Source organism: Erythrolamprus reginae, unplaced genomic scaffold (genome assembly GCF_031021105.1).
Source record: "Erythrolamprus reginae isolate rEryReg1 unplaced genomic scaffold, rEryReg1.hap1 H_45, whole genome shotgun sequence".
NCBI classification, from domain to species: domain Eukaryota; kingdom Metazoa; phylum Chordata; class Lepidosauria; order Squamata; family Dipsadidae; genus Erythrolamprus; species Erythrolamprus reginae.
In genome coordinates this window covers 166,715-194,266 of record NW_027248501.1, presented here as the reverse complement: position 1 = coordinate 194,266, position 27,552 = coordinate 166,715, and the positions used below count along the sequence as shown (strand labels likewise).

Genomic DNA, 27,552 nt, shown 5'->3' with positions numbered 1-27,552 from the left:
TCAGCAATTCTTCTGCCTCATTATATTCCCCTTGCAATTCAGATTAGGCTTCAAGAGGATAATGTAGCATTTGGGGAAAAATATGCAAACCAGGAGACCAGCACCAGAGGCCAAGATGGAGAAAATTTCCACAGCCACCATAGACTTCCCTTTGGTGCTCTGGTAGGTGGGGAGGAAGGTGATCCAAACACTGCAAAAGACCAGCATGCTAAATGTAATGAACTTGGCTTCATTAAAGCTGTTGGGCAATTTCCTAGCCAGAAAGGCTACCATAAAACTGATGAGGGCCAGGAAACCCAGGTAGGCAAGGACAGCATAAAACATTGAAATTGAACCTTCCTTACATTCTATGATAGTCTCTCCTACCAAGGAGTGAAAATCCATGTTGGGAAATGGCGGAGAGGTTACAAGCCAGGTGAGGCAAAGGACTGATTGAACCAGGGGACAGCCTAAAACAATGGAGATGGTCACTGGTTTTCCTAAGAGTTTCCGTGTCCTGTTACCTGGCTTGGTGGCCATGAAGGCCAGAACCACCATGACAGTTTTTGCCAAAACAGAGGAAACTGCAAGGGAAAACATGATGGCAAAGGCAGTTTGTTGGAAGAGACAGGAGAGCTTCCCAGGTCGATCAATGAAGAGGAAGGAGAGGAGGAAGCAGAGCAGGAGGGAGACCAGGAGAATATAGCTGAGATCTCGGTTGTTGGCCTTGACAATCGGTGTGTGATGATGTTTACAGAAAATCAGCAGGACAGTAATTGTGAGAAAGGAAAATAAAAGAGCTAAAGAGGATAAAGCATATCCCAGGGGGTCTTCATAAGCAAGGTAGTGGATCTTCTTGGCAATGCATTGGATCTTATCTTTATTGGGATATTGGTCTTGTGGGCAAGGATCACATTTAGCTGCATCTGAAATCAAGAGTCTTTATGTAAGCCTTTAAGAGTCATCTGCCAGGAGCACTATCTCACGCTTAAGGATAATTAGATAGACAACAATATATTTTTTAAAAAACAGTTAATAATAAAAAGAAGTTAGCGATGACATGACTGCCCCCTTAATCCTATGGCCAGACACCCATGGAAGAAATAGCGATGGATTTCATTGTGGAACTCCCCAAAAGCAAGGGTAACACCATTATTTGGACTGTCATTGATTAATTCTCTAAACAAACTCATTGTTCGGGACTACCCATTGGTTCTAGCCAAGCATTTAACTTAGATTTCCACCCTTCTACAAATGGAGCCACTGAAAAAACTAACTGGAGGACCAAAGCCGCTAACTCCACATGATGATTTCGGCCTGACACTAACACCCTAGTGGAACAATACCGCAGATGTTATGTGGGCTACCAGCATGATAATTGGGCTGAACTGCTGCCTTTTGCGGAGGTAGCATACAACAACTCTGTACACAGCAGAACGGGACTAACTCCTTTCCAGGTCACCAGTGGAGAAGATTTCATCCCCATGCCTGAATTACCTAAAGAACCTCCCTCATCCATTACGTTGGCAGAGTGGCTGGAGAAACTAACGAGAGGATGGGAGGACATGAAAAAGGTGCTTGTTGAGGCAGCAGAAGCCTACAAGAAGCAAGCAGACAAACATCAATCACTCCAACCCCCTTTTAGAGTAAGGGATAAGGTTCTCCTGTTAACCAAGTACATTTGGTTAGGTCCAAAATTTCTAGGCACTTTCCCAATCATGAAAGTGATCAACCCAGTCATGGTGCAGCTTGCATTACCTAGAATCCTAGGTAAGATCTGTTCTGTATGTGGCCCTTGGATTGACCCCCAACTCAGAAATCACTTATTTTATGATAAAATCCAACTATTTATTTAAACACAAACATGCATAATGAAACACAATGTTTTAAAATGGTACAGAAGAAGTTATTTTTCTCTTTAGAGATAGCTGTAATCTATGTCCAGGAAGAGCACCAAAAACTCGGTCTTATCTGCATTTCTTAGATAGAGTCCATTCATTACTTAAACATATGCTTCTGCTCACCGAAATCTTCCAACAAAGAATGTATTTTATGGAAGCAGAAATCATGATTTTTAAGCCTTGTTCAATCACACCTCCTAGCCTCACATCTCTTCCAATGAATGGCATTGATTCTCCACACCCCATTTCCCACAATCCTTTTCCTTTATACTATCTGGAAGTTACATCACACCTCAAAGAGGCTGAGCCTGTAAGCTAATAATTTTTACTCTGTAACTCCTCTCGCCTCTGGAGCAATCTTCTATCAAACCTTGGATGAGAGAATTGGACTTGAATTTGATTTATTTCTCAGGTGTTATTTGGGGTGCTGATAGAGGGTCAATCCAATGATTTTCCACTCTCATGTCTTCTTCACTCTCTGACTGGGACCACTCCCACATTGTCACATCAGCCCCCTCTAGTGGTTCCTCAGTCTCACTCAAGTAACTTTCTGCCTCATTCTCGCTATCTACTTCATCTGGCAACCCCTCTGGCCCAGGGTATCCAGAGGGACTTGGCTCATCCTCCTCAGAATCTGACATGATCTGAGGTGGGCAATGAGCACCCACAACAAGATCCATCCTGTATTCCACTACAGTCTGCTAAATCCAGTGATCAGGTCCAATATTTGGCAACTTACACAAGTCCCCCCCCCCCGTAGTCATACATGGGAAACCCCACTATGAAGTGAAAAAGATTTTTGATTCCCGCATTTTCTGGGGGCAATTACAATACTTAATTCATTGGAAGGGGTACCCTTTATTTATTTATTTATTATTTAGATTTGTATGCCGCCCCTCTCCAAAGACTCGGGGCGGCTCACAACAAGATATGACAAATCATAAATAATTCAGATAGCTTTAAAATATTTAAAAATTTAAAAGAACCCCATATACTAACAGACACACACACAAGCATACCATGCATAAAATTGAACAAGCCCGGGGGAGGTGTTTCAATTCCCCCATGCCTGATGGCAAAGGTGGGTTTTAAGGAGTTTACTGAAAGCAGGAAGAGTAGGGGCAGTTCTAATCTCTGGGGGGAGTTGGTTCCAGAGGGCCGGTGCCGCCACAGAGAAGGCTCACAGAGAAGGCTCTTTGTCAGAGGCTCCCTGGATTAAGAGTTGGGATATCAAGGCTGATTGGTTAATTAAACGATTCCAAGAAAAATACCCAACCAAGCCTAAGAGTCCCCCTGGGGCTGGGAAAGAGGGAGTTAAAAGTGATACTAACCTCTGTGTGTTTTATTCTATTGTTTCTGGAGTTGCTTCTTCTTTGCGAAGGGGGGGGGCACCTGTAAAGCCAAAGCCATCATTTAGATTTAGAGACTTTGGCCTGCCACAGTAGAATAGTATTATGGGAACTGGGAGGGGTAATTGCATGAGAAGAAAAGTTACTAGCCACAACAAATTCCCTTCTTAGAGTCCAAGGTCATCCTTTGTTCTGCACAGTGGATGTAAGGAGGAATCCCTGCACTCGGACTGGTCCTCATGATGAACTTGTGAGTGTGGGGATGTGGGATGAACCTTAACCTGGATGGGGTAGTGGAAGGAAGTTAGTGTCGGGATGGCAACGGTATGACCAACATGGCTCTGATAATAAATCAAACCTTGGATGAGAAAATTAGACTGGAATCTGATTTATTTCTCAGATGCTGTTTGGGGAGCTGGCAAACTGGGCTTGAAAGTAGACTGATAAGGGTCTAGATAATTGTTTTCATCCAAGGACTGCAGGAGCTGGAGCGCCACCACCTTCTCAACAACATTCCCTAAAAAGAGAAGGTTAGAGACAGGATAATAGTTATACATATTCCAGGTATCTAATAGTGACCTTCTGATCAGATGATATTTAAAATAAGAATGTGTGGCGGCCTTATTATCCCAGATGAAGCTATGCCAACCGGTCTGTATGTCGTGACCTTCCAGGGCTAGCAATCTTATATTTTTGAGTTGTATCCATTCTTTGACCCATGATAGAACTGTGGCTTGGTATTATAATTTAAAGTCGGGTAAGCCCACCTTGTTTTGGGCTGTCTTGGACCCATTTGAATCTGATTCTTGCTTTTTTGCCTTGCCATACGAATTTTGATATTAATTTCCCTAAATTTTTAAAGAAGATTCCTTCTAATTTAATTGGGATCATTTGGAGAAGATATAGAAATTTCGGTATTATGGATATTTTTATTGTTGCAATTCTTCCCAGCAATAAAATTGGAAGTTTGGCCCAGGTTTCTAATTGCAATTTTGTTTTACTTAGTAGCAAATCATAATTATCCTGTTTTAGGGTTATGCATTTAGCTCACATATTAATTCCTAGGTATTTAGTTCTTTCGGTAGTTTCCAATTCTAATTCTCTAGCTAGATGTTCTTTATCTTTCATTGTCATATTTTTAGTCATAATTTTGGTTTTGGATTTATTAATTTTTAATCCTGCTAAAGCTCCATATCTATTTCTTCCATTAATTTTATGCCCGTTTGTGTCGGATTTTCAATGATAAAAGCTATGTTGTTGGCAAAGGCTTGTAATTTAAATTTTTGTCCCTTAGACTTGAGACCTGTTATCTCTTTATTATTGCGTATTTGGTTTAATAGGGTTTCAATACAGAATATGAAGAGTAAGGGTTACAGGGGACATCCCTGGCGGACTCCTTTGTATATTTGAAATATGTCTGTTGTATTTCCATTGATTATTATTTTAGCTGTTTGTTTTGAATATATTGTTTGGATTGTTCTAATGAAGTTTGGTCCAAATTTCATCTTGGTTAACAATTCAAATAAAAATTCCCAATTTAAATTGTCAAATGCTTTTTGAGCATCCATAAATATTATTGCCATTGCTTTTTCTGGATGTGACTCGTAATATTCTAGTGTGCCAAGCATTATTCTAGTATTGTTTTGGATATGTCTGTTAGGGAGAAACCCATTCTGATCTGGGTGTATCCATTTATTTAAGATCAGTTTAAGTCTATTGGCTATTATGGCACAGAAAATTTTATAGTCAGTGTTCAGTAATGCTATGGGTCTATAATTAGCTATTTTTTCCTTTTCATGTTTTCTTTGGGAATTAAGGTTATCAAAGGGTCTGTCCAAGAATTTGGAATTTTGTCTGGAGTTAATACTTCATTGTATGTTTCTAACATCAAATTATTTAAAATGTTTCCTAATTCTTTATAGCATTCTGCCGATATTCTGGGGTTTTATTATTTTTTTGTTTATGAATAGCAATTTCTAATTTTTCCTTAGTTATGTTTTTTCCTAACAGTTCTCTATCTAGTTCTGTTATCTCCTCTGGGTTACATTTATCTAAGTAATTATTTATATCTGTTTCACTTATTTCTTCTTTCTGGTATAATGTTTGATAGAATTCCATAGCTAATCTTCTTTTTTTTCTGTTAATGTAAACTGTGTAACTCCCTTATTGTCTTCTAATTGTTGAATATATTTGTTTTCTTTCTCTCTTTTTAGTTTGTATGCCAGCCATTTGCCTGTTCGAAATGGTTTTGTTTTACTCTTTTTATTTGTATGGCTATATCCTCTTGTATAATTAAATTGAGTTTATGTTTAAGTTTGTCTTTTTCTTGACCTATATGATTACTGTGACTTTCAATGTCAGAGTGATGGTTTTTCCCACATCATACTGGAACTCTCAAAAAGACTGACATATCTTTCAGCCAGAAATTAGTTAAAAGGAAAAGGATATAGAATTGTGCTTCTAGTATTTTGAAAAGTGAAAGAAGTGATTTACAGAGAAAATCCATAAATTGTACTCTGAAATGCAGAAGAATAACTATTCTATGAACAATTATTTTTTTAAGAAACCAATGTTTTGATTTACGGAATGGTTCACTGATCCTGGAAGATCTACATTTGAAGTCTGCTCTACCTGTCTGGTCAGAAATAGTCCCTTCTGGACAAGGGGCACATTGGTAGCAGCAAACCTGCTTGCCTTCTGGGACACTTCTCCTCTCTCCTGCTTGGCATCTCTTCATGCTACACCTGGCAAAGGGCATTTCCTAAAAGACAAAAGAAAAATGTTTCAGATGACTAAATTAAGCAACAAATCCATTTCTTCATTTCCACATTTTGTTTCCATTTTCAAATATGGTTTACCATGGTCTACAGTGATCCCTCACCATTTTGCGGTCCACTGCTCGCAGCTTCGGTGCATTGCGGGTTTCTGTGAGAGGTATGTGCACGATCAGTGTCTTGCAGTGTTTGCTGGGATTCTAGGGCTGCCCGGATGTCAGGAGGCTGTAGCGGAGCTGAGAGGGAAGTGAAAGGTTCACTGTCCTCTGCCTTGATGGCTTTTCTGCTCTGGATGGGACATCTCCTTTCTTCCCCTCTGGATCTTCCCATCTGGATCCCTGAGTGCTTTCAAGGAGGCGGCTGTGGTGGCCAAGGGCATTTATGCAACAAGGCTTTGCTGTTTCACATTTCTCATCTGATCTCTGCCTTCAGAAAACCCTTTAATATTTCAAAAAAGCCTCGTCCCTACTTTGCGGTTTTTTGTTTATCGCAGGTCGTCCTGAATCCTAACACCTACGATAAACGAGGAATCACTGTACCAGAAACCAAGTTCCTATGGTCTTCAGTTCAGTGATATTCTTGGCCCACCAGTGAATGCTGGAGTTTAGAGCACAGATTTTGGTATGCAAAGAAAGACTGATGACATTGCGACTGCGAAAGAGACCTCGGAGTCTTGGTGGATAATCAACTAAACATGAGCCAACAATGTGCAGCAGCAGCCAAAAAAGCCAATACAATCCTAAACTGCATCAACAGGAGAATACACTCCAAGACCAGGGAAGTCTTACTACGCCCTGGTCAGACCATACCTGGAGTACTGTGTTCAGTTCTGGTCACCACACTTCAAAAGAGACATTGAAACTCTGGAGAAGGTGCAGAAAAGAGCAACCAAAATGATCAGGGGACTAGAAACCAAGACTTACGAAGAGAGACTGCGGGAACTGGGCATGGAAAAGGAGGGCCAGAGCGGACATGATAGCAGTCTACAAGTATACGCGGGATTGCCACAGAGAGGAGGAGATCACTTTATTCTCCAGGGCACCGGAGGGCCGGACGAGGAACAACGGCTGGAAGCTGACCAAGGAGAGATTCAACCTGGAAATAAGGAAGAACTTCCTGATGGTCAGAACGATCAACCAGTGGAACAACCTACCAGCGGACGTTGTGAACTCCAATACTCTGGATATTTTTAACAGGAAATTGGACTGCCATTTGGCTGGGATGCTGTGGGGTTCCTGCTTGGGCAGGGGGTTGGACTTGATGACCCACATGGTCCCTCCCAACTCTAACAATAAATAAATAAATAAATAAACTACAGCTATTATTTAAAAATAAAACATATCAATCCAACTGAACAGTGTGAAGAAAACAAGTTCTTGGAAGAATTAGTGTATGTTAACAAAGAAGAAATTTGAGGGAGTTGGTAAATCCACAGTAACTGAATTTAAACATGCCTGGGATAAACATATATCCATTGTAAACATGCCTGGGATAAACATATATCCATTATATCCATTGTAAGATAAAATACAGGAAATAGTATAAGGGCAGACTAGATGGACCATGAGGTCTTTTTCTGCCGTCAGTCTTCTATGTTTCTTTTTTTCTTTTTAATATTTTTTATTATTTTCAAAGTAAAACAAACAAAGACATACAACATTGAACATTTAAGGAGCTACTATTGCTCCGCTTATCATAGAAGTCTAACTAATACAGAATAAAAAAAACTCTAACTATTACAAGATCTAAGCAGAAAAGCCACTCTTGAAGATTACATTATCGTTAAATTTAATTATAGTTTTTTAAAATTAGGATTGTTGATTAAGTTTCTTTGTATATTTTTTTAAAACAAAAAATAATAATAATATACTTATATGTATATATATATATCAAAGAGCAATAAACAAATTATTAGTAATACAGAAAGAAGATAATATAAACACTTCTAAGTTAGTTATAATTATTATTTATTATTATTATTATTATTTATTCGATTTGTATGCCGCCCCTCTCCGAAGACTCGGGGCGGCTCACAACATGTAACAACAAATCATAAATAATCCAACAGTTTTTAAAATGTTTAAAGATTTAAGAGACCCCATATACTAACAGACATACACACACGCATACCATATATAAATTAAACATGCCCAGGGGGAGATGTTTCAATTCCCCCATGCCTGACGACAAAGGTCGGTTTTAAGGAGTTTACGGAAGGCAGGAAGAGTAGGGGCAATCCTAATCTCCGGGGGGAGTTGGTTCCATAGGGCCGGTGCTGCCACAGAGAAGGCTCTTCCCCTGGGGCCCGCCAACCGACATTGTTTAGTTGACGGGACCCGGAGAAGGCCCACTCTGTGGGACCTAATCGGTCGCTGGGATTCGTGCGGCAGTAGGCGGTCTCGGAGATATTCTGGTCCAGTGCCATGAAGGGCTTTAAAGGTCATAACCAACACTTTGAATTGTGACCGGAAATTGATCGGCAGCCAATGCAGACTGCGGAGTGATGGAGAAACATGGGCATACCTAGGTAAGCCCATGACTGCTCTCGCAGCTGCATTCTGCACGATCTGAAGTTTCCGAACACTTTTCAAAGGTAGCCCCATGTAGAGAGCATTACAGTAGTCGAACCTCGAGGTGATGAGGGCATGAGTGACTGTGAGCAGTGAGTCCCGGTCCAGATAGGGCCGCAACTGGTGCACCAGGCGAACCTGGGCAAACGCCCCCCTCGCCACAGCTGAGAGATGTTTTTCTAATGTGAGCTGTGGATCGAGGAGGACGCCCAAGTTGCGGACCCTCTCTGAGCGGGTCAATAATTCCCCCCCCCAGGGTAATGGACGGACAGATGGAATTGTCCTTGGGAGGCAAAACCCACAGCCACTCCGTCTTATCCGGGTTGAGCTTGAGTCTGTTGACACCCATCCAGGCCCCAACAGCCTCCAGGCACCGGCACATCACTTCTGCCGCTTCGTTGACTGGGCATGGGGTGGAGATGTAGAGCTGGGTATCATCCGCATATTGATGATACCTCACCCCATGTCCTTGGATGATCTCGCCCAGCGGTTTCATGTAGATGTTGAATAGCAGGGGGAGAGGACCGACCCCTGAGGCACCCCACAAGGGAGAAACCTAGGAGTCGACCTCTGGCCCCCCACTAACACCGACTGCGACCGGCCAGAGAGGTAGGAGGAGAACCACTGAAGCACAGTGCCTCCCACCCCCAACCCCTCCAACCGGTGCAGAAGGATACCATGGTCGATGGTATCGAAAGCCGCTGAGAGGTCAAGGAGCACCAGGACAGAGGATAAACCCCTGTCCTGGGCCCGCCAGAGATCATCCATCAACGCGACCAAAGCGGTTTCCATGCTGTAACCGGGCCTGAAACCCGACTGCCGGGGACCTAGATAATCGGCTTCTTCCAAGGACCGCTGGAGCTGGAGCGCCACCACCTTCTCGACAACCTTCCCCATAAAGGGAAGGTTGGAGACTGGACGATAGTTGTTAAGCACAGCTGGGTCCAGGGAGGGCTTCTTGAGGAGGGGGCGCACGAGTGCTTCTTTATAGAGAGATAGAAAAACTCCCCTCCCCAAGGAGGCGTTGGTAATCACCTGGGCCCAGCTCCGTGTCACCTCCCTGCTGGCCGAAACCAACCAGGAGGGACACGGATCCAGTAAACAGGTGGCGGAACTCACAGCTCCAATGGCCTTGTCCACTTCATCAGGTGTCACCAGATCAAACTCTTCCCAGACAGGTGGACAAGTACGTGCCCCAGTCACCTCGACTGACTCATTGTCAGTCGACTCTGTTATACAATTGGAGTCGAGATCGGCCCAGATCCGAGCGACTTTATCAGCGAAAAACGTGTTAAAATCCTCGGCACTACTCTGTAAGGGCTCCCCAACTCCCCCCTGGTTGAGAAGGGAGCGGGTCACCCTAAACAGAGCGGCCGGGCGGGATTCCGCTGATGCAATCAAGGCGGCATGGTACGCGCCTCTTGCCGCCTTGAGCGCCACTTTGTAAGTCTTAATAAAAGCTCTTACAAGTGTTCGATCGGATTCAGACCTACTCTTCCTCCATCGCTTCTCTAGACGTCTCTTTTGGCGTTTCAACTCCCGGAGCTCCTCGTTGAACCATGGGGCTCTACGGGGTCTAGCGCCACGGAGAGGTCGCAAAGGCGCAATCCGGTCAAGAGCCCCCACTGCAGCCCTGTTCCAGGCCTCCGCCGAACTGTGGACGAGTGCCTCTGGAATAACCCCAAGCGCCGTCTGAAAGCCCTCTGGGTCCATCAGGCGCCTGGGGCGGAACATCTTCATTGGTTCCGCCTCCCTACGGGGGAGGATTGGAGCCAGGAAGTCAAGCCGTAGTAGAAAATGGTCTGACCATGACAAAGGCAACACTTCTAAGCCCCTTAGTCTCAGACCATTACTCAATTGCTCGGAAAGGAATACCATGTCAGGTGCGTGCCCTCCCTCGTGAGTCGGACCCTGAACTACTTGAGTCAGGTCCACGGCTGTCATGGTGGCCATGAACTCCTGTGCCAACCCAGAGGTTTCGCCGAGTGACGGCAGATTGAAGTCCCCCAAGACAATGAGTCTGGGGAACTCTACCGCCAACCTGGCTACCTCCTCGAGTAGCACAGGCAGGGCTTTTGACACGCAGCTGGGAGGCAGGTACGTGAGAAATAAGCCCACCTGAACTCCTAAGTCCAACTTCATCAAGAGAGACTCGCAACCCGCAATTTCCGGAGCAATGAGTCCACGCAGGCAAAGGCTCTCCCTGGCTACAATAGCCACTCCTCCCCCCCTCCCCTGGGGTCGCGGTTGATGCCATATCTGAAACCCGGCTGGGCAAATTTCAGAGAGAGGAACACCTCCCTCCGGGCCCAGCCAGGTTTCAGTAATACATGCCAGGTCGGCCTCCTCATCCAGGATCAAATCCCGGATGAGGAGAGCTTTATTAACCACCGACCTGGCATTCAGCAGCAGCAACCTGAGCCCAGGGCCAGAGTTACACTCATCACCAGTACCCAAGATTGGGCTCACAGAGCCAGAACAGGGGACCGTTATTAAGCAACGGTCCCTCGTTCCCCTGGGACGGCTAACTCTGTGGCCCCCGCCATATCTGCCTCTCCCCAGCAACACAGGGATATTCCGATCCCCTGCCACCCCAGAGATCGGTGCCCCTTCCTCTCCTGTCTCCCGGGCGTCAGGTGGGCCAGACATATCATTCACACTTCTATCGATACACTCATCCATACCATACCCCCCCACCCCCACCCATCCAATCGTACCAGTCATTCCATTCGTAACCACAAGTATGTTTATCCCAGTCATCCATTACTTAAAGCCCCAATTACGTTAAAAAATCAATTAAATTAATAATAGTATAAAAAGACAGTTAACAGCAATTTAAACACTAAAAACATTAAAATATAAATATATAAAATATACGCTAAAATTATAAATTAATATAAAATTGATATCGATGGTGGTAAAAACAGATCTTTAAAAACTCTTCAATCATCAGAAGTTAGTCAGTCCAGGCATGATGTTCTTCTGGTCTTCAACGGTCTTAGGTCTTAATCTAATTTAAAAAAGTCTTGGTCTTAATTTTCTCTCTTCCTGATGTCTTTTTTAAAACAGTCCACAAGGACTGTTTATATAGTTTATATAAACTATATAAACTATATAATTCTATCTTACGATTTTTAAGTAGTCATTTATTCTTATATATTTAATTTTTAATACTATTTTTAACATTCCACCAATCATATACTTTATCCCAAATTTTATAAAATTCTGTTTCAGTTTGATTGTTCAACCTTTTAGTCATCATGCCTAGTTCTGCACACTCTATAATTTTTTTAAACACCTCAGTATCTTTCGGTATCGTCTTTTCTTTCCATTTCTGCGCGAATGTTATTCGTGCTGCCGTCAATATATGTATTATTAAATAGTAAATTTCTTTTTTGTACTTTATGTTTGAAATACCCAATAGAAAAAATTCAGGAGATTTTTTAATCTTCTCCTTTGTTATTTCATTTATCCAATTCTCTACTTTATTCCAAAATATTTTGGTCTCCGAACAGGTCCACCATACGTGGTAGTATGTGCCAACTTCTTTTTTGCATTTCCAACAAATGGGCGATACCGAAGGAAACATTTTAGAGATTCTGTATGGTGGAAGGTGCCATCTATAAAACATCTTAATTTGATTTTCTTTAAAAGAGATTGATTTTGTTATTTTCCAATTATACATCCATATCTTTTCCCAAGTATCTAAATCAATCTCTTTGCCAAAATTTTTGCACCAACTAATCATATTATCTTTCAATATCCAACCTATCGTTCTATGATTTAGTAAATATTTATAAACATTTCCAATTGTCTTAGTTTGATTTTGGAATAATAATTTGCCCAGTACATTATTTTCTATGTATCTATGAGTTGAGGCAACCATGAAGAAATTGGTTCACAGTACGATTTAACAATGTTTCTGTGGCATATAACTTTTTAAAATTAATACAATACAATAAAACATATTTTTATTGAGGATAATAACTGAAGGATGGATGGTAATAAACTTGAGTTTACCATTTATGAATATCTATGTTTACATCTTCCCTCATCTGTTCACAGGTATGATTGTATCATCTGTCTTGAAATGTTTAACAATGAGTGCACCATATGACTTCTTGGAGGAAATCCCTCAGGTGCAAACTATTTTTTAAAAAACTCCTGTCTTTTCAATTGGTAAATTTACTATAAAATAAAATAAATTATTGCAGTGAGCCCTGAGAATGGAATAGGATAGGATAGGATAGGATAGGATAGGATAGGACAAGACGGGATAGGATAGGGTAGGGTAGGGAAGGGAAGGGTAGGGTAGGGATGGGTAGGATAGAATACACTGCTCAAAATAATAAAGGGAACACTCAAAGAACACATCCTAGATCTGAATGAACGAAATATTCTCATTGAATACTTTGTTCTGTAAAAAGTTGAATGCATTGACAACATGTGAAATTGATTGTCAATCAGTGTTGCTTCCTACATGGACAGTTTGATTTCACAGAAGTTTTATTTACTTGGAGTTATATTGTGTTGTTTAAGTGTTCCCTTTATTTTTTGAGCAGAATAGAATAGAATAGAATAGAATTCTTTATTGGCCTAGTGTGATTGGACACACAAGGAATTTGTCTTTGATGTATATGCTCTCAGTGTACATAAAAGAAAAGATACATTTGTCAAGAATCATGAGGTACAACACTGAATTATTGGGGTTTGGGTACTTAGAAATCATTGTTGTCGGCTCTAATGGCCAACTGGATTATTGGATCTCGATTGTGAAGACCACAAATGTCTTCCACGCAAAGCACATTTTTTACCCAACATCATGCTGTCATGGTTCCTGATTCAATAGTTCTATTTTAAAGTTAGGATTTTAAAATAGTTCTATTTTAAAGTTAGGATCCCCAGGAAAGAGTGAAACTTACAGCTCACCTTTGTAGGCCAGACAATTGCATTGGAATGAATGGTGACATCCTGGCCCGGGGGAGCCTCGGAATTTATTTGCGCAACTTTCTGAAGGACAATGGATCGATTGGGGAAGTGAGCCCAATTGAGAAGATCATAACGAGCTGATCCCAGACCTTTTTCTGAGAAGGTGACTTCTTCTCCAGCATTGTTGTTGAACTGGACATTTGTCAAGTAAGGAAGAAGCTGAAACAAAAATGACCTTCAGAAATTGGAGTAATTGGTTAAAAATCAGAGATAAGGCATCCTGGCTTCTATCATTTTGAGGCTTCTCAGACACAAAAAAAATACAGGGTCAGTCAAAAAAATTCAAATGCCAGAACACCAATGCCCAAAATATGAGGAATAAACAGGATAAATGAGAAATCAAAGAAGATATGATACTTTTGCCATCACGGAAACTTGATGGATGAAACAACTGAGGGGATTTAAGAAGTAGAGTTAATAAATGAGAAAGTGAAGTTGTGCTACATTCTTCAGAAATGCAGCAAGATATTGATGAAAATTGCCTTTAATTTAGAAAGTCAATTAGGTCTTAAAGTAGCTAAAACAGTCAAATATTTAGGAATCATACTTTCTGCAAAAATGTAATTCACTCAAAAAAGACAACTACGATAATTTAATCCAGAAAATTAGTAAGGACCTAGGACTTTGGTCTAGGCTACAGCTTTCCCTGTTGGACATATATATGTGTGTGTAGATTGTTCTGAGTTCGGGTTTTGCCCTGTGTAATATTTTGCATGTTTATGCGACGTTTCGGTGAAATCACATCCACCATCATCAGGCTGAAGTTTCCAAACTTCGTGCTGTTGTAAAATGGAATGTTTGCAACTGTCATTTCTTCCTAGTATATAGTGTGGGGGTGGAGATTTGGTTTGAATGTAGCAAATAGATTGGGTGATTATGTTTCAGTGATCTGATTGGTTGGTGTAATCATAATTATTAGAAGGATTGACATGGTGATTTTTATGAAGTGTTTTTTGTTTAAGGTTGGTTTCCAAATTTCAAAATTCTAAATTCATAATTATTAGAAGGATTGACATGGTGATTTTTATGAAGTGTTTTTTGTTTAAGGCTGGTTTCCAAATTTCAAAATTCCAAAATCATAATTATTAGAAGGATTGACATAGTGATTTTTATGAAGTGTTTTTTTTTTGTTTATTTTGTTTAAGGCTGGTTTCCAAATTTCTGGTAGGCGGGACGTGTCATCTCTTTTATTTATGCAAAGGGGTCTCCTCTCAATTTCTATGGCTTCTAGAGCAATTCTTCTATATAAATTCTCTGTTTTGTGAAGTAATTTAGTTTTTTCAAAGTCAATTTCTGACCTGTTTTTTTAATGTGCTGGACAAGGGAGGAAGTATTTTCTTCTTTTTTAACTGCATTCACATGTTCTGCAAGGCGTGCACTTACTCTTCGGTTGGTTTGTCCAATGTATGTGGCTGCACATGTTTTGCAAGGGATTTCATAGATTCCTTGGTATTCCAATTGGATTTTATCTTTGGGGCTCCTTAGGATATTAGATATTTTTTGGTTGGTGCAAAATGAAGTTTTGATGTTATGTTTGTGCAGAATTTTACTAATTTTGTCTGTGGTGCCCTTGATGTAAGGGAGGATGGTGGTACCATTGTCCTGTTCTTGATCTTGTTTTTTGGGGGGTGTCTCTTTTTTGATTAGGTTTGTGATTGTTTTCTCTTCGAATCCATTAGAAATTAATACATCTTTGAGTTTGTTCAATTCAGTTTTTAAGTGCTCATGGTCAGCTAAGCGTTTGGTTCTGGTGATGAGAGTTTTGGCCACTGAGGTGATTTGTGCGGGGTGGTGGTGTGAGTGTGCATTTAGATAACGGTTGGTATGGGTTTTCTTTTGGTAGATAGTGTGTCCTAGGCTGCCATTGGGTTTTTTATAGACCAGTACATCTAGAAAGGGAAGTTGATCATTGATTTCTGTTTCCATAGTAAACTGTATTTTGGGGTGTAGGCTGTTAAGATGTGTGAGGAAATTGTCTAGTTTTTCCTTACCATGTGGCCAAATTACAAAGGTATCATCAACATATCTCAGCCAAAGTTTAGGTTTGTATTTGGATTGCTCTAATGCATTATTTTCGAAATATTCCATATAGAGGTTGGCGATGACCGGTGAGAGAGGTGATCCCATGGGGGCTCCCTCTATCTGTTTATATCTTTGTTCATTATAGATGAAGTATGTATTGGTCAGGCAGTGGTTGGTAAGGTCTAGGATATATTTGGGGGGTTTGTGTTTGTCCTGGATAGCTGTCAAGGCTTCTTTAATAGGTATTTGTGTGAAAAGGGACACGACATCAAAACTTACAAGTAGGTCATCGGGTAGTAGGTTTTGTTTTTTGATTATTTGTATAAAGTGGAATGAATTTTGAACATTAGTAAAATTCTGCACAAACATAACATCAAAACTTCATTTTGCACCAACCAAAAAATATCTAATATCCTAAGGAGCCCCAAAGATAAAATCCAATTGGAATACCAAGGAATCTATGAAATCCCTTGCAAAACATGTGCAGCCACATACATTGGACAAACCAACCGAAGAGTAAGTGCACGCCTTGCAGAACATGTGAATGCAGTTAAAAAAGAAGAAAATACTTCCTCCCTTGTCCAGCACATTAAAAAAACAGGTCACGAAATTGACTTTGAAAAAACTAAATTACTTCACAAAACAGAGAATTTATATAGAAGAATTGCTCTAGAAGCCATAGAAATTGAGAGGAGACCCCTTTGCATAAATAAAAGAGATGATACGTCCCGCCTACCAGAAATTTGGAAACCAGCCTTAAACAAAATAAACAAAAAAAACACTTCATAAAAATTATGATTACACCAACCAATCAGATCACTGAAACATAATCACCCAATCTATTTGCTACATTCAAACCAAATCTCCACCCCCACACTATATACTAGGAAGAAATGACAGTTGCAAACATTCCGTTTTACAACAGCACGAAGCTTGGAAACTTCAGCCTGATGATGGTGGATGTGATTTCACCGAAACGTCGCATAAACATGCAAAATATTACACAGGGCAAAACCTGAACTCAGAACAATGTACACACACACACACACACACACACACACACACACACACACACACACACACACACACATATATATATATATATATATATATATATATATATATATGTTTTCGTAGATTTTCACGGGTACAGGTATGATGGTCTTGGTATATTCGGGTTTCTTCCCGTGTAGGATTTGGAAATTTCTGGCGACGTTTCGATGAGGTCTCCCTCATCATCTTCAGGCTGGTGTTTCTCTCCTTGATCTCAAGTGAGCACTGCGAGACCTGAGCTGCATTCCTTCTATAAATACTGGTGGCTGGGTGTGGTTTGATGGCTCAGCAATTGCCTGCTGTGTAGAAACTTCCTGGTGAGTCAGAGGGGTAACAATTGGGGTCGTTGATGTAGCTGAGGTATGCTGATTAGTTAATGGTTGTAGATTAGGCGTGATGTCCTGAGTAGTTGGGACTTGCAGGTTACTTGATTGCTTTACAATGTGTGTCCTGAGTCTGGTTTCTGTGGCTGGGATACGTTTGAGGGCTGGTTTCCAAATGTCTGGTAAGCGAGAGGTATCATCTCGCTTGTTCATATTTTGGGGATGTTTTTCTATCTCGATGGCTTCCATGATTATTCTTTTGCTGTAGTGTTCTGTTTTGGAAATTAATTTGGTACTGTCAAAATCAATTTCATGTCCTGTGGTTTTGAAGTGTTGGAAAAGGGAGGAGGTTTTTTCTTTTTTCTTTAATGCATTCTTATGTTCTGCAACACGTGCATTTACTCTCCTGTTTGTTTGTCCAATATATGTGGCTGGGCAGATTTTACATGGTATTTGATAAACTCCCTGGTTTTCAAGTTGGATATTGTCTTTCGGGTTTCTTAGGATGTTGGCTATTTTTTTATCTGTACCAAAGGCTGTCTTGATGTTGTGTTTGCGGAGAATTTTACTGATTTTATCTGTGGTGCCTTTGATGTAAGGGAGGAGGGCGATGCCATTGTCCTGCTCTGTGTCTTGGTTCCTGGGGGGTGTCTCTTTTTGGATTAAGTTGTTGATAGCCTCTCTTTGGAATCCATTGGAAATTAATACATTAGTGAGACTGTGTAATTCAGGTTCCAGGTGGTCTTTGTCTGCTAGGCGTTTGGTTCTGGAAATGAGGGTCTTGGCTACGGAATTGATCTGTGCGGGGTGGTGGTGGGATTTTGCGTTCAAGTAGCGGTTGGTGTGTGTCTTCTTCTGGTAGACGGTGTGTCCTAGGGAGCCATCGGGTTTTTTGTAGATTAGGACGTCCAGGAAGGGAAGTTTGTTGTTGGTTTCTATTTCCATGGTGAATTGTATTTTGGGGTGTAGGCTGTTGAGATGTATGAGAAAGCTGTCTAGTTTTTCTTTCCCATGTGGCCAAATTACGAAGGTGTCATCTACATATCTAAGCCAGAGTTTGGGTTTGTATTCAGATTTGTCCAAGGCATTGGTTTCAAAATATTCCATGTATAAGTTTGCGATGACAGGTGACAGGGGTGATCCCATGGGTGCTCCTTCTATCTGTTTGTATCTTTGTCCATTGTGGATGAAGTATGTATTCATCAGGCAGTGGTTGGTCAGATCTAAGATGTGCTTCAGGGGGTTGTATTTGTTTTGGATGGCTGTCAGGGCTTCTTTGATAGGCACTTGGGTGAAGAGAGATATGACATCGAAGCTTACGAGAAGGTCACTGGGTTGTAGGTTTTGTTCCTTTATGATTTCTATGAAGTGGAATGAGTTTTGTACATGAGACATGATGGATTCTGCATAGGGCTGGAGTTGTTTGGCGAGAAATTTGGCAAGATTCTGTAGGGGTGAGCCTATGGAGCTGACTATGGGTCTGAGTGGTGTTCCTTCTTTGTGTATCTTGGGGAGGCCATAGAGCTTGGGGCATCTGGATGATTTTTCTCTGGGGATGATTCTTTGCTGGATTTCTTGACTGATGGGAGAAGCTTTTATTTTGGATTTGGTGGTTTTTTCCAGGTAGATGGTAGGATCTGTGCTTAGAGGTTTGTAGGCGGGGTCTTGGAGTAGGTTGGATAGCTTGTCTTGGTAGTCAGATGTGTTCATCACCACAGTGGCATTGCCTTTGTCTGCTGGGAGGATGATTATGTTATTGTCTTTCCTCAAGTTGGTGAGTGCTTTTTGTTCATCTTTATGTAAGTTGCTTCTGGGTGGAATGCTGGAGCAGAGGACATTGGTGACTTCGAGTCTGATTTTGTTGGCTTCATCTTGGTTGATTTTAGTTAGGGTGGCTTCAACTCCGCATATGATATTTTCAGTGGGGAAAATATACGAAAACAAATATCTTACCTCTACGGGGAGGATACCTTCTTGCTGACCAGGACCTACGAGAAACTCGAGGTTCAAAGAGCTACCATCCTATGTGACCTCAAATTTCTACACAACTGCCGAGACAGAAACTTGATCCCCAAATGCTGCCAACTAAAATTCCATTCTAAAACCCCATCCACTGAACGGATCCTGAAAAGAACTGAATTAGCCCTAATTAGAAATGAACTCCACAGAAAAAGATTCCTACTAGACCAAACCAACAAAGACCTACTCAGTCTTCACCTCAAACTCAGCAACAGAATCCACCCAATACTCTGGGACAAATCCAAACAACTAGCCTTCTGGAGAGCTGAAACAGAAACCTCCCTCAATACAGACATACACACCAGGAAACTCCACAATTTGGAAAAACACCAGAAGCCCAAACCTTTTCCACAGCAACTCATGAAGAATACAGTACATAATATATTGGACAGGACCCTCACCACAGCAGAAACCAACGTCCTCTCCAAAGGATTCAACTTTGCAGTCGCCCCCAAACGCATCCCCACTGAAAATATCATATGCGGAGTTGAAGCCACCCTAACTAAAATCAACCAAGATGAAGCCAACAAAATCAGACTCGAAGTCACCAATGTCCTCTGCTCCAGCATTCCACCCAGAAGCAACTTACATAAAGATGAACAAAAAGCACTCACCAACTTGAGGAAAGACAATAACATAATCATCCTCCCAGCAGACAAAGGCAATGCCACTGTGGTGATGAACACATCTGACTACCAAGACAAGCTATCCAACCTACTCCAAGACCCCGCCTACAAACCTCTAAGCACAGATCCTACCATCTACCTGGAAAAAACCACCAAATCCAAAATAAAAGCTTCTCCCATCAGTCAAGAAATCCAGCAAAGAATCATCCCCAGAGAAAAATCATCCAGATGCCCCAAGCTCTATGGCCTCCCCAAGATACACAAAGAAGGAACACCACTCAGACCCATAGTCAGCTCCATAGGCTCACCCCTACAGAATCTTGCCAAATTTCTCGCCAAACAACTCCAGCCCTATGCAGAATCCATCATGTCTCATGTACAAAACTCATTCCACTTCATAGAAATCATAAAGGAACAAAACCTACAACCCAGTGACCTTCTCGTAAGCTTCGATGTCATATCTCTCTTCACCCAAGTGCCTATCAAAGAAGCCCTGACAGCCATCCAAAACAAATACAACCCCCCGAAGCACATCTTAGATCTGACCAACCACTGCCTGATGAATACATACTTCATCCACAATGGACAAAGATACAAACAGATAGAAGGAGCCCCCATGGGATCACCCCTGTCACCTGTCATCGCAAACTTATACATGGAATATTTTGAAACCAATGCCTTGGACAAATCTGAATACAAACCCAAACTCTGGCTTAGATATGTAGATGACACCTTCGTAATTTGGCCACATGGGAAAGAAAAACTAGACAGCTTTCTCATACATCTCAACAGCCTACACCCCAAAATACAATTCACCATGGAAATAGAAACCAACAACAAACTTCCCTTCCTGGACGTCCTAATCTACAAAAAACCCGATGGCTCCCTAGGACACACCGTCTACCAGAAGAAGACACACACCAACCGCTACTTGAACGCAAAATCCCACCACCACCCCGCACAGATCAATTCCGTAGCCAAGACCCTCATTTCCAGAACCAAACGCCTAGCAGACAAAGACCACCTGGAACCTGAATTACACAGTCTCACTAATGTATTAATTTCCAATGGATTCCAAAGAGAGGCTATCAACAACTTAATCCAAAAAGAGACACCCCCCAGGAACCAAGACACAGAGCAGGACAATGGCATCGCCCTCCTCCCTTACATCAAAGGCACCACAGATAAAATCAGTAAAATTCTCCGCAAACACAACATCAAGACAGCCTTTGGTACAGATAAAAAAATAGCCAACATCCTAAGAAACCCGAAAGACAATATCCAACTTGAAAACCAGGGAGTTTATCAAATACCATGTAAAATCTGCCCAGCCACATATATTGGACAAACAAACAGGAGAGTAAATGCACGTGTTGCAGAACATAAGAATGCATTAAAGAAAAAAGAAAAAACCTCCTCCCTTTTCCAACACTTCAAAACCACAGGACATGAAATTGATTTTGACAGTACCAAATTAATTTCCAAAACAGAACACTACAGCAAAAGAATAATCATGGAAGCCATCGAGATAGAAAAACATCCCCAAAATATGAACAAGCGAGATGATACCTCTCGCTTACCAGACATTTGGAAACCAGCCCTCAAACGTATCCCAGCCACAGAAACCAGACTCAGGACACACATTGTAAAGCAATCAAGTAACCTGCAAGTCCCAACTACTCAGGACATCACGCCTAATCTACAACCATTAACTAATCAGCATACCTCAGCTACATCAACGACCCCAATTGTTACCCCTCTGACTCACCAGGAAGTTTCTACACAGCAGGCAATTGCTGAGCCATCAAACCACACCCAGCCACCAGTATTTATAGAAGGAATGCAGCTCAGGTCTCGCAGTGCTCACTTGAGATCAAGGAGAGAAACACCAGCCTGAAGATGATGAGTGGGACCTCATCGAAACGTCGCCAGAAATTTCCAAATCCTACACGGGAAGAAACCCGAATATACCAAGACCATCATATATATATATATATATATATATATATATATATATATATATATATATATATATATATATATACACATACACATACACACACACAGTGACACCTCAAGATACGAACCCCTTGTCTTACGAACAACTCGTGATACGAACCCGGGGTTCAGAAAATTTTTGCCTCTTCTTGAGAACTTTTTTCAAGTTACGAACCGGCGTTCGGAGACTGCTGGGAAGCCGCGCGGCTGTTTTAAAAGGTGACAGCCGGGCAGCGGGGCTTCCCAGAAGCCTCCCGAACGCCGGTTCGTAACTCGAAAAACTTTCATAAGAAGAGGCAAAATTTTTCTGAACCCCGGGTTCGGTTCGGGAGGTTGCTGGGAAGCTCCCCAGGCCGGCAGTGACCTTTTAAAACAGCCACGCCGCTTCCCAGCTGTCTCCCGAAGCCGGACACGGAAGTTCGGCTTTGGCGTTTGGCTTCGGGAGACAGCTGGGAAGCGGCGCGGTTGTTTTAAAAGGTCGCAGCTGGCCTGGGGGGCTTCCCAGCACCTCCCCAACCCCGAACCCGGGTTCAGAGGGGTGCTGGGAAGCCCCCCAGGCCGGCTGTCACCTTTTAAAACAGCCGCGCGGCTTCCCAGCAGTCGCCGAAAGCCCTTTTTTTGTGGGGGGTTTTTTGGTTGCACGGATTAATTGACTTTACATTGTTTCCTATGGGAAACAATGTTTCGTCTTACGAACCCTTCGTCTTACGAACCTCCTCCTTGCACCAATTAAGTTCGTATCATGAGGTATTACTGTATATATATATATATAGTCCAATAAGGAAAAATCACTATGGTTCTCCGCTACAGAAGCCATATTCCACCCAAACACCTTAGATACATCCAAAACCATAACATACAGTGATACCTCAAGATATGAACTCCTCGTCTTACGAACAACTCGTGATACGAACCCGGGGTTCAGAAAATTTTTGCCTCTTCTTACGAACTTTTTTCGAGTTACGAACCGGCATTCGGAGACTGCTGGGAAGCCACGCAGCTGTTTTAAAAGGTGACAGCCGGGCGGCGGGGCTTCCCAGAAGCCTCCCGAACGCTGGTTCGTAACTCGAAAAACGTTTGTAAGAAGAGGCAAAAATTTTCTGAACCCCGGGTTCGGTTCGGGAGGTTACTGGGAAGCCCCCCAGGCCGGCTGTGACCTTTTAAAATAGCCGCGCCGCTTCCCAGCTGTCTCCCAAAGCCGAACGCGGAAGTTCGGCTTTGGCGTTCGGCTTCGGGAGACAGCTGGGAAGCGGCGCGGTTGTTTTAAAAGGTCACAGCCGGCCTGGGGGGCTTCCCAGCACCCCCCCGAACCCCGAACCCGGAAGTTCGGCACAAGTTTGGAGTTCGGGGGGGTGCTGGGAAGCCCCCCAGGCTGACTGTGACCTTTTAAAACAACCGCGCCGCTTCCCAGCTGTCTCCTGAAGCCGAACGCGGAAGTTCGGTTTTGCCGTTCGGCTTCAGGAGACAGCTGGGAAGCGGTGCGGGTGTTTTAAAAGGTCGCAGCCAGCCTGGGGGGCTTCCCAGCACCCCCATGAACCCTGAACTTGTGCCGAACTTCCGTGTTCGGGGTTCGGGGGGGTGCTGGGAAGCCCCCCAGGCCGGCTGTCACCTTTTAAAACAGCCGCGCGGCTTCCCAGCAGTCGCCGAAAGCCGTTTTTTTGCGGGGGGGTTTTGGTTGCACGCATTAATTGACTTTACATTGTTTCCTATGGGAAACAATGTTTCGTCTTACGAACCTTTCGTCTTACGAACCTCCTCCTTGCACCAATTAAGTTCGTATCATGAGGTATTACTGTATAATGTATTAACAGATGAAAATTAACAACTTTTTTTCAAAAGAAATACTTCAAAATAAAGCTATAAACCTAGACTGGTACCATTACCTAAAACCAATTGAGATATAACAAAGATAAGGCAAAATACGGCTTCCAAAAAATAAATACCCTAGATAAAATCTTAACTGGCACAGATAAACAAATAATCAAAACTTTATAGCTTTTCATTACAATTTGAACTCTTTGATGAACAAGTTAAAGGTAACATGATTGCCTGGGCCCACAATTTTGGACATCCAGTAACCTTATCAGAATGGAAGAAAATTTGGACACTAAATTACAAATTAACTCAAGCATTGAAAATCTTTATAAAATGTTTTATAGGTGGCATCTCCCCCTCCACCTGTCCTGTTTACATCCTTGTCCCCAACTTGCTGGAAATGCAAGCAGGACATAGGATCTTACTACCACCTTACTACCACTTGGACCTGTCCCAATTCAAGCAGGACATAGGATCTTGACAGTGGACCTGTCCCAATTCAAAAGCCTTCTGGCTAAAAATAAAAAATTGTTTGGAACAAATTATTCTAAAACCTATCCCATTCAACCCAGAACTTTTCCTTCTAAGTATAATCAGGCACCAAATTAATAAAGAAGGCAGGTATCTGTTAATAAACTTTTTAACTGTGGCAAGAGTAGCCTTTGCTCAAAATTGGAAACTTGACCATACCCCTACGATTTGACAGTTTATTAATAAGACAATGGAGTGTGCTACGTTGACAAAGATGACCCTGGAACTTCAAGACAAAGAAGAATCACAATTTTACAAAGCCTTTTTTTCCTCCTCTTTTCCTTTTTGTTCTCTTTTTCTATTCTTCCTTTTTATTTTTCCCCTTCTTACTATATTAAGATCTAATGCAAAAATGATTTATCTGTATGTTTGCTTATCCTCATATATTCTCCATGTTTAATTTTTTCCTTTGTAGAACATTTGTATTGTGGTGGTGTTCTTTCTTTAATACAGCAACTTTTATAAATAAACAAAAACAAAATTATTTTTAATGCATTTGGATCAGTGTAAAAGTACAACACGCCTTAGAAATGGAGATGAGCACCATCCCATGGAGTCAGGAATTTTGAAAAATGAGGTTATAAAAGCTGAGTTAGAAAAATTCCAATGAAGAACTAAAATAAAGAGATCAGAAAAGAAACCAGCATAGCTACACAATGAATTGTGGTATACCGAAAGACCAAAAGGACTTGTATCAAAAGAGGGGCACATATCTAAGGGAGAATAATAGTAATTAGCCCAAACCTGCAATGATTAACTTACAAGTTAAGACTCAAAATGGAGAAAGATCTGAGACAAACGTTTTAAAAAGAATAAAGCTTTTTTCAATATGTAAAAAACAAGTAAACAGTCAAGGAAACAATTAGTTCTTAACGAGAGAAAATGACAAGAAAGAAGACTGTAGCAAGGCTGCTCAAATTATTTTTTGCATCAAAAGGAAAAACAGTCTGAACTATCAAAAATCTGTGCCAAATCAGATTCCTGATAAACCTAGAAGACAAGTGGGCAACACACGCAACCTTTGAAAACCTTTCAGGTTCTTATATGAAGTTATTTTCTCTATAGATCTTACAGATAACTGTTTTGCAGTCCTCTTCCCTTTCTTCCCCCTTTTCAACCATGTATATACTATATTCAGATTATTTTAAAATAATTGTTTTAATATGTTGTGAAGTACAATATATTGATACAGAAACTGTATTTAATGGATATTTCAAATAATACATATGGGAAGCTTCCTACCTAAAATCTATGGACTTAATTCAAAGTGACAGAGCTTACCTGCCATGACTGAATACTGGAGACTTTCTTTCCAAGCTTCATCCTGGCTAGTGTTGATCTAGATCCAAACATTCCACATAACGCATATGCCAGAGCATAAACGGCATTGTAGACATTGTAACTTTCACCTGACATGCTTCTTTCAAAGACATAAGAGGGCAGATTCCATAAATTCTCTTTTCCTGTACAGTATCTCATCCATTGTATAAAATGGTGACCTGCTTTGTGGAACTCACAGTCAAAGACCCTTTTCCACCACAATGGGAGAATTTCATCTCCTTTTGGGTTCAAAGGATCTAAAGACAGGAGGAAATTTCTGAATTCTGAGATATCTCCGCTGTGGTCCCTAATATGCAGAGATCCACATAAATGCTTTTAAGGCATTCATTTTATATAGAAGATGGGATGTATATGGTTTCCAATATGAAGTTAAGATCCAAACTTTTGGACATGGATTTTTACCAAGTGACTTAAAGTTCAGAGCCAAAAGAAACTTTTGAACAATGTCAGGTTCTCCAAAGGAAAGAATAACTTCAACATTAGCCCATATTTCCGAATGTACAGCGAATATGAACACTTCTACATCAGAAATATCCTCTTTCACCATTTGAGTGAAGGCCAGGCAGATCTCCTTCTCCATGAGCATGGGCCTCGGGGTTGAGATGAATTCTTCTCCCCTCTCACTTTCAGAGGCAATAAACCCAACCCAGTTCCACTGGAAATAAAGGAGCAACCGGACTAAACCCACAAATTGAGGAAAATCCTTGGGATTAATCCGGAAGGAGGAAGGATAAACTCTTCGGTCTACCTGAATGTATTCAAAGCCAATACTGAGCTGGGGGAAAAATGAAAATCTTCTTTAAAAGACAAATGTAAAGTTTGATGGTGACTTTAAGGATTCCCATTCTGCAGTTTATGGACTCCATCAGTCAAGCTGAGTCATTTTGAGAAAATGCAAAAAACACCTACACTTCTGTCAACAATACATTAGGAAGGAATTTCTCTTGGCAAGTATAGAAATGTGACCTTATGTATCACCTAGAAGTTATATAAAATATATCTTGACCCATAAAATCTAAAAATGAATCCAAATGTAGCATAACATTTAATTCAATTAAATTCAGTTTATTAGATTTGTATGCTGCCCCTCTCCGAAGACATTCACGGTGTCATATGCTATTGGTGTTCTTGTCAAGGATTAGTTCAATCCTGATTGGGCCAGAGCATTATAAAATGCAAAGCAACTTCACAATGGTTGTTAGCTATTGGCTGTTTATGTTGGCTGGCTGGAGCAGTTTAAGCGCGAGTTAATTATTGAATTAGAGCTGTAGTATTTATACGGAGAAACCTGGATTGGTTTAGTATCTACATATAAGTAAGCTTTAAGCATATAGTTAAAGCAAAGTTTGTTCCTCTAAATAGAAGACTAAGACAGAAGATTGCACTGAAGAGTAAAACGGTTTACTACTGTTTTCTACAAACGTGTTGTTGTTATTTTTTTGCACTGGTTCATAAATTGCCACACTATAAATTCTGGTATTTTGTCAAGTCCTGCCGCATAGCTCTATCTATCCAGACAGTCCTCCTTTCCTTGGACTTCTGTGTGTACTTCTGTAGTTCATCTATTCCATAAATGTATCTAAAGGAGCCCCCTTACCTGTGGGACCTTAAAAATACTGAAGATGGAGGCCATCAGCATTGAGAATTGGGACTGGTCACCTCCAATAGCAGAGAAGAGAGTGTCCTGCTGATCACATTTATAACCTGGAACCATTTGGTCACGGGTGGAGAGCAGAATGAGACTGATGAAAGAAACCCTTCTCTTCCAATTGGCGTTGTCATATATGTTGAAGCCAAGTGTGATGTTGGGGAGGAGAACCAGATCCTTGTTGATCTCTGTCACTGCAAACACCAGGGCCATGAACTGCTGGTAGTTGTTTGGTGTGGGTCTACAGTGAAAGAAACATTGTAAAATATTGCCACAAAGCTTGTGAGGGTTGGTGGAGTTTTACTTGTCTTATTTCTTTGTGGCATATCCTTTGGAGCAGGAAGTCTCTAAGATTAATAGTGGTTATTTTTGAAGATGATTATTATTAAATTGTGATGGATTTTTGACAATGGAGAAATGCTTTTTGACCATACATCCCTCCATTATCCCTCCCTTCTTCTCTTTGCTTCAGTACCTGTAATCCTACCCATGTCAGGCCAAAGCCAGAATGATTGGAGGTTTTGGCCTATCACATCATGCTATGTTCTTTGGGAATGTTTCTTGCTGTGGGAACTTGGAGGAGGTTGGCTGCATGCCGTGACACATTCCTTTTT

The 27,552-nt window shown here is 41.4% G+C and overlaps 1 protein-coding gene across 1 annotated transcript; it reads right to left on the bottom strand.

Annotated features, from left to right (window-relative positions):
• LOC139155681 (vomeronasal type-2 receptor 26-like) lies at positions 1 to 27,151 on the bottom strand. Its single transcript, XM_070730925.1, has 6 exons — positions 26,888 to 27,151; positions 25,793 to 25,945; positions 25,231 to 25,288; positions 6,111 to 6,154; positions 5,861 to 5,990; positions 1 to 905 (listed from the first exon to the last, which is right to left on the bottom strand). Exons 1-6 carry the CDS (start codon positions 27,149 to 27,151, stop codon positions 1 to 3), a joined length of 1,554 nt encoding a protein of 517 aa, XP_070587026.1.
• Positions 27,152 to 27,552: the final 401 nt, after the last annotated feature.